Source organism: Pleuronectes platessa, chromosome 12 (genome assembly GCF_947347685.1).
Source record: "Pleuronectes platessa chromosome 12, fPlePla1.1, whole genome shotgun sequence".
In the NCBI taxonomy this organism is placed as follows: domain Eukaryota; kingdom Metazoa; phylum Chordata; class Actinopteri; order Pleuronectiformes; family Pleuronectidae; genus Pleuronectes; species Pleuronectes platessa.
This window is the reverse complement of record NC_070637.1, coordinates 25,883,119-25,891,054: the sequence shown is the minus strand read 5'-3', so window position 1 is coordinate 25,891,054 and position 7,936 is coordinate 25,883,119. Positions and strand designations below refer to the sequence as shown.

Sequence of the window (7,936 nt, the reverse complement as noted above, 5' to 3'; positions counted from 1 at the left end):
ACAACAGGGAGTTACACATATTGAGAAACAACACAAACACACACACACGCACACAACATGTTTTCATTGTTTGGACGAGGTTATGCGAGCGAGGGTTCTACTTCCGGTTAGTCACAGCCTTGAAGAGGAACCCGGTTGCCTAGCGACCAGCGGAAGAGTAGCGTCGGCTAGCTGTGATTAGCTAACTAGCGAAGTGGTTGGTTAGCTAAAGAAGTGGTTAGCTAACTAGCGAAGTGGTTAGCTAACTAGCGAAGTGGTTGGTTAGCTAAAGAAGTGGTTAGCTAACTAGCGAAGTGGTTGGTTAGCTAAAGAAGTGGTTAGCTAACTAGCGAAGTGGTTAGCTGGCTAAAGAAGTGGTTAGCTAGCTAAAGAAGTGGTTAGCTAACTAGCGAAGTGGTTGGTTAGCTAAAGAAGTGGTTAGCTAACTAGCGAAGTGGTTGGTTAGCTAAAGAAGTGGTTAGCTAACTAGCGAAGTGGTTAGCTGGCTAAAGAAGTGGTTAGCTAGCTAAAGAAGTGGTTAGCTAACACATGGGTTCTGTCCCGGGATGAAATGCCTCTCAGAAGAAGCGGAGCTCTGCAGCGGCTCCAGAGAGAAGTGGACGACATCCGGAAGCAGGTGCGTTCAACTGGAAGATCACCGACATGATGTCTGTGATCCTGTTGGTCTGTGGATGTACCACCGACATGATGTCTGTGATCCTGCTGGTCTGTGGATGTACCACCGACATGATGTCTGTGACCCTGCTGGTCTGTGGATGTCTGTGCGTCTGATCGTCGAAGCTCGTTGTATTTCAGCGAGCGATGCAAACAAAGGTCAAAGTTACGAACTTCCTCCGATCACGTGGTTTTGGTGGATGATGTTTGAGCTGAGGTTCGAAGTAGCAGCTGACTCGTTCAGTGAAGATCCGGGTTAGAACGAGAGGAGCATGCAGGAGCAGATGTTAGATGCAGGAGCAGATGTTAGATGAAGGAGCAGATGTTAGATGAAGGAGCAGATGTTAGATGCAGGAGCAGATGTTAGATGAAGGAGCAGATGTTAGATGCAGGAGCAGATGTTAGATGCAGGAGCAGATGTTAGATGCAGGAGCAGATGTTAGATGAAGGAGCAGATGTTAGATGCAGGAGCAGATGTTAGATGAAGGAGCAGATGTTAGATGAAGGCTGGGTCAATGGGCTTCAACGCTCACTGAAGTAAATGATGATAATAACCAGTGGGTCATCGAGCACCTCAACGAGCTCAACCGTCCTGTGTGTGGTTCTGACCCAGGTGGACCGGCTGCTGAAGGACGTGCAGAGTCAGGCTGGATCCACTGAGGAGGCGTCTCGCAGGTAAACAGCTGAGTCAGGGTTCCTCTGGAGTCTGGAGCTTCTCCTCCAACACCTCGACCTTCATCCTGGTCACAGTTTGTCTCCTGAGGTCTGATTTGAACTGTGTGTGTTTCACTAAGATGTCGAGAGCTGCAGGTGTTGGCAGAGAAGACCCTGAGGACGCTGAGGACACTAACCAAGGTCGGTGCTGAGCAGTCAGTTCTACAACTATTCATCTCAGCTCCAACATGCAGAACATACACAGCAATCATTTGACTGACAAATACAAATTGTTCATATCCTGCAACTTGAGGATAATTATGGTTAGAAATCAATTGTCCAAGACGACCTTTTATCCAAACTGAGTTTTTTCTGTAGGTAATTGAGGGGAATGGATGAAGATGAACAAACATCACATACAAGTGTCAAAGAAAGACAGATGTCCTCCTGTTAACCTGTGTAGTGAGTGTTGCTCAGGTGTTGTTCACCTTGATGAAGTGTGATTGTGTTGCTTCCCAGGCTGATGAGCTGGCTCCTGTGGGAAACTACGCCCAGAGGAAACAGGAAGAGGAGACTCGGCTGCAGAACGAGCTGCAGCGGCTGGACTCGCTCTCGCTGCAGCTCTCACCTCCAGGACCCAGCACAGCCGCCGGGTCAGTGACACACAGACATGACACGCTTCATTCATTATTGTTTACTTATGATACATATTTTCTCTGTTATTCACTCATGAACATCATCTTCCTTCAATGCAACCTACAACAATTTAATGTACTTTTATAAAGGAGTCTTTTCGTCCACAGTTATTCTGCAAAGGAAGAAAGTGATAATGACGATGAAGACAGTAATAGTGATGATGATGATGAGGATAACAGTGATGAGGAGGAAGATGAGCAGCGAGCTGGGAAACCCCCCTCCCAGTCAGCCTCTCCCAACTACAGAGTCCTCAGTGATTTCCAAGGAGAGCAGGAGGGAGATCTGTCTGTTCAGGTGAAGTGACCGGTCCTGCTCTCGTCTGCATCAAGCAACAGAGAAGATTCTTCTTTGTGCCTCATACTTAATGTTCAGCTCTCTTTAGGTGTGTGGTTAACATCAGCATGATTTCTTATATGAATCAGATTACATCAGTCAATCAAACTTTATTTGTAGAACCCATAATTCACAGGTCACAGTTTGTCTCATCGTCTTTAACGAGGTGAGACGTCCTCTGTTCTTCAACAAGTCAAACCACTGAAACCTTTAACAGGTGAGAAGGTAGAAACCTCAGAGACACGTGTGAGGACCCGTCTCCCAGGACGGACACTAGTCCAACAGATGTCCTGTGTCACAGAGGACATCAGAAAGATCACAGTCTTTACAGCTTTGATTAGAATAAACAGTTACAGTAAAATACATACTTTATGTAAACAGGCCAAAGCCCAGGTTTGAATTTCAGACCTGCTTGTCGTTGACTTTCATCTTCTTGTATCTCACGCTGCACCTGCTGACTGTGAGGATCTGTGAATCTTTGAATTCATTTGATGACTGCTGCTGTTTCCAGAGCGGAGACGTCTTGAGGGTCATCAGGAAGACGGCAGACGGATGGTGGCTGGCTCAGGACGGGGATGGCCACAGAGGAGTGGTTCCAAAGACCTACCTGAAGGTAACACAACCTGCTCAGAGTCTGCACCACACAGAGTCCAGCCGCCCCTGTGGATTCACACAAGCTCTTATGATGCGAGTGTGAACATGGTGAATGGTATAAAGAAAAGACATTGGAAAAAAAGATTCATTCATATTCATAGAGATTATAAAGTGAAAGTAAATGTTGTGCTACTTTCAAATTCTTCAGATTGATTCTGGTGTTGATGACGACGATGATGATGAAAATGAGGAAGAGTCATCATCAGAGGAGGAAGAGCAAGATGGTGAAGATCTGACTGATGACAAAAAGAGGTTCAACCTTTTTAATCATATTTTAAGTTTAGTGACATTTAGCAGCTGCTTGTTGTGTGTGTGTGTGTTGCCAATCAGATTAAACAGAGTTCCACAATTTATCCAAATAATGAACAACCATCAAATGTCGATCATTTGAATATTGGTGTGAAACTAATAGAGATTCTGTTTCCAGTGGGGCTTCACATTCGAACTGGTCCACTGTGAGGAAGGCTCTGACTGAGGTACAACTACGTTATGAACTTAACTAGAGCTAATAACACCGTTAGTTAACCTATCACAATAATGTGTGTGTGTGTGTCTGTGTGTGTTTGTGTGTGTGTGTGTGTGTGTTTGTGTGTGTGACAGATTGATGCAACAGATGTGCTCTCTGCCATGGGGGCTATACCTTCTGGATTTAGACCATCAACTCTCAATAAATTGCTGGTGGAGGAAGGTCATTATACACACAAACACACACACAGACACACACACACAAACACCTTTCATTGGCTGTACTTGTAATATGACCATATGTTCGTTCTTTAAACCAGAGACAGCATTTGGATGATTCTCTCACATTTATTGTCACCACCACATCATCACATTTTATCTCTTTGTGTTAAAAATCAAAGTGATAACATTGTGTATCTTGTTCTAGGTGTAACCTACAGAGGAAGTCAGCATATTCAGCCTGATCTCAGCCAATCACAGCTCTCCTTTAAGGACCTCTTCCTGGACCCAGACACCGGCAGGGTGAGGCGCTCTCTCTCTCTCTCCCTCTTCCTGTTTACTTCCTCTCTGACTTGAATCCGGTCTGATCCCTGTGACCTTCCGTCTCCTGTTGTGCAGGTTCGTGCTCGGCAGGTCCAGACTTGTGTCTGTTTCACTTTGTGGAGCTGCAAGATGATTCCCACCCCGGGGGTCGGAGTTCAGGTCCTGAGCCGCCACATTCGCCTCTGTGCCTTCGATGGAACTCAGGTATCAGCGTGACCTCTCCAGTTCATACTGGGCAGCTTGTTGTGCAGCTCTACTTGATTTCCTGTATTTCTTCTCTGAGTTCTCCCTGTAAATCCATCTGTGAACCACCAGTGCTACATGTCGTACACTTCTCTTCACTGCTGGTTCTGTGATTCATGTGCTCTAGATGTTCTATCCCAGAGTTTCCTTCAACGAGCTGACCTTGTGTTTCAGGTGTTGAGTAACATCCACACAGTTCGGGCCACTTACAACCACAAGAGCCCAAAGACCTGGAGCTTCTCCCCCCGGGTGTGTGTACTGCACTGTGGTGAACGTTGATAAAACTGATTCTGACACTAAAAACCTGATGATGTTATTCTCTTTATCATGAAACCTAATGTTGAGCATGATCCAGAGTGTAAAGATGTCCGGTGCTTTCCACCCAGATGACAGGTGTCCTCCCCGCCCTCCTGGATGGAGACTGTTTCCTCCGCTGCAGCTCTGCCTCCCCGGACCTCGGGGTCCTCTTTGAACTCGGGGTCACTTTCATACGGAATGTGAGGACAGACAAACACATTCCATCGTGATGAGATGTAAAACCAATGTGATGGAGAAAATAAGAATCGTGTGTGTGTGTGTGTGTGTGTGTGTGTGTGTGTGTGTGTGTGTGTGTGTGTGTGTGTGTGTGTGTGTGTGTGTGTGTGTGTGTGTGTGTGTGTGTGTGTGTGTGTGTTAGTCGACGGGTGAGAGAGGAGAACTGAGCTGCGGCTGGTCGTTCCTCAAACTGAGCGACGACACGAGGAATCCACTTCCCACCAGGTACACACAAGCATTTGAAATCAGCCAGACACACATCAGGGTCACTCATGGTTTTTCCATATATGTGCCTGTGTAAATTCATCTGAGCCTTTGATCTGGGTCTAGGACCTATGAGCTGCCGGTGAACGGGGGGACTCCCTACGAGAAGGACGTGGCGATGGAAGCTTCAGGCACCAGAGGATGTAAGAAGATGCAGCGCAGCTCAGAAGAAGTCCACACAGGAAGTGACTTGGGTGAAACCTTTCCATGTGTCTCTCCTCTCAGCTCCAGCCACCGGTGTCTTCCAGCAGATGCTTCAGGCCAGACGGCAGCCGAGACTGATCGTCAGGCTCAGGTCCACCAGCAGCCAGACCAGAACGCAGCTCAGGTTCAGAGACATCCCCTCAGCCTCATGTGTACACACTAAACTGCAGAAGGTGTGTTAGTGACGTGTGTGTGTGTCCCTCAGTCTCCTCCCTGACACTCTGCTGCACTGTGTGAGCTGCGTCAACCTGCTGGCTCTGCACAGACAACTGTTAGCTGACACTCTGCTGATGGACAGGCCCACCATGCAGGATGCAGGTAACACACCTTCCTCTGATCCACACTGCACACATCACTGTTTTCATAGGAGCCATATTGAATAACACTTCTGTTTCAGATCTAATCTGCAGTCCTGTTCTTTCTACATTTCCTGTTCTGTTGGACCAGCTGGACCTGCTGGACGCTCTCAGGGTCAGTTCAGGGGGAGTCCGTCCTGCGTCCCGGGTTAAAGCACAAAACTTCAAATCCAGATTCTTTTAGCAGCTTTATACATTGTAGTGTCGAATTAAAGAAATGATATTTTCTTTAAGTTTTCTGACAGATTATCAAATAAATGTGATTGTTTCTATGCCTGAAATGATCAGTATTTAGCATTCCTCATGGAGAGTTGACAATCCTTTGAAAAACAAGTCATGAAAAGTCTCCTGACAGTCAATACAATATTTGAAGGTTAGTTTCTTCTGCAGCTGATTGGCTCATCCCGTCGCTATAATAGCAAGAAAATCCCAAATATATTATGTTCTGTAATAAAGTGATTTAAGTGATAAAAACTAAATCATCTTTTAATTTTGCATTTGAAACGATGTGTTGTCCTCAGGGTGCGTGGCTGCAAACTGAGATCAACATGAGCCGAGCACAGAAGGTGAGATTTACTGTGTATGTTGTTGTAGTACCAGTGTCGACCTGTAGAGGGTGAGCTCACAGTTTGGTGGAGTGTGTCCCTGCAGACCGAGGGCAGCTGGTGTAAACTGCAGCTTCCTGTCTGTGTGTTGCAGAGAGACTTGTCTTTTGTCAAGCAGGAGTTTGTGAAGGTCTACATGTCGTCCGTCTACTTCCTGCTCCACTCGCCCTCGCTGCCCCCCCACCGCTGGGCCGACCCCCCCTCGGAGCAGCAGCGGGCCAGAGTCATCTACTCCACCCTGGACTCCCTGAAACAGCAGCAGCACACCACGGGCCAATCAGGATGCCCGGAGGTGTACGTGGACCCCATGCACCCCCACCTCGCCTTCGATATCACCGAGTTGACCTTTGACCTCCTCCATGTAGCGCGGGGATGATTACATCACTCAGGTGAAAAGTACAACAATTGATTGTAGTTTTATGAAATAATCTATTTTCTATCTATCTTTTTTAATTAGGTGTCAGCTCGGTTTACTAACGTGAATAAAACCCTTGAATGTGCCATAAATACATTTATGAAACATGAAAACCTAAAGAATAAAGCTGCTAATGTCTTTATATCTTTGTCATTGTCAATGAATATAATTAGAAGACAAACTACGGTAGGTTACTCCATTTCTGAATAATTACTCTGGCTCCTCATCAAAACACTAATTACATAAAAATGAATGATCAGGAATAAATACCTAATTTTTTTACTCAATCAAAAAAGGGGCCAATAAACCTGAGGAGCAGCTGGAAACAGATGAATATTAGAGAATATTTTTAGGACTGATGGTGACAGAACGATGTGTGTGGGACTGACTCAGGATCAGAATAAATAAGGAACATGTCACTCACTGGTTCTTATAACCACAATTCTCCACATGACTCTTCTGTGACATGAATTCAGCTTTAAGAAATACTAGCACGACGCGAACTCATTAATATACAAAACATCCACAAAGACATCTTTGTGTGCAGCAGCGTGAGAACTGAGGCTGAAGAGTCTGTTGATAGGAAGCTGGGAAATCAAGGTTGAGCTGATGAAGACAAAGGTCACATTATCATCGTGTGTCTTTAATCACAGTTACACACTTTGTCCGAGACGCGTTTCTGTACGAATACAACCAGGGATGAACAAGTAGCATGTGTTCATACTTTATCCTATTGTCTAATAAAATTATCTTAGTTGATAATCAGATTTTTCAGCCTCATCATCTAACTGTTCACTGACCAGCTCAACTCATCTCTCCACCCATTAGCACATCAGTTGTGTGTGTGTGTTTGTGTATGTGTGTGTGTGTGTGTGTGTGTGTGTGTGTGTGGTGTAGAGTTACAGTTAATAATTAGTCTCCTGTGGTCTTTTATAGCCCGGTATAAAAGACCCGGAGCAGTGAGAGGTTGAATCAGTCGAGCACAGAGCGGCTGAGATTGTCCCTCAGTTGTGGTTTCATGTCTCCACTGGATCTCAACAATGATACAACAGTTGTACACAAACAACAATCTGCAGACTCATAGTTTAACACCTGAATGTAGTAATGAAACTAAAGTCTTTTAGAAGGCACACAGGAGATTTCCCCCTTCATAGATCCTGTGTTATTTCTCCATGTTTCTATGGATTAAACAAAGATACAACAAGTTACCTGTGGAGCTCCTGTGAGTCGAAGGTTAAATCGTTCATGAGTTAAATTCATTTATTCACTTTTACATATCTACAGCACCTGGTTTTAGAATTGGAAAATTTACACGA

The 7,936-nt window shown here is 45.4% G+C and overlaps 1 protein-coding gene across 2 annotated transcripts; it reads left to right on the top strand.

Moving 5' to 3' along the window:
* Window positions 1–6,762, top strand: nphp1 (nephronophthisis 1). Of its 2 annotated transcripts, XM_053435693.1 has the most exons (21): window positions 1–364; window positions 525–616; window positions 1,268–1,329; window positions 1,449–1,509; window positions 1,828–1,961; window positions 2,112–2,298; window positions 2,849–2,950; window positions 3,140–3,243; window positions 3,419–3,467; window positions 3,592–3,679; window positions 3,884–3,978; window positions 4,075–4,203; window positions 4,417–4,491; window positions 4,629–4,739; window positions 4,919–5,001; window positions 5,107–5,183; window positions 5,266–5,368; window positions 5,450–5,562; window positions 5,642–5,715; window positions 6,122–6,166; window positions 6,300–6,762. In XM_053435693.1, exons 2-21 carry the CDS (start codon window positions 551–553, stop codon window positions 6,579–6,581), a joined length of 2,040 nt encoding a protein of 679 aa, XP_053291668.1. In that variant the 5' UTR covers window positions 1–364; window positions 525–550; the 3' UTR covers window positions 6,582–6,762. The 2 variants fall into 2 exon arrangements, with proteins under 2 accessions (XP_053291668.1, XP_053291667.1); XM_053435692.1 differs by lacking the exon at window positions 1–364 and having other exon boundaries at window positions 372–616.
* The last annotated feature ends 1,174 nt before the right edge of the window (window positions 6,763–7,936 follow it).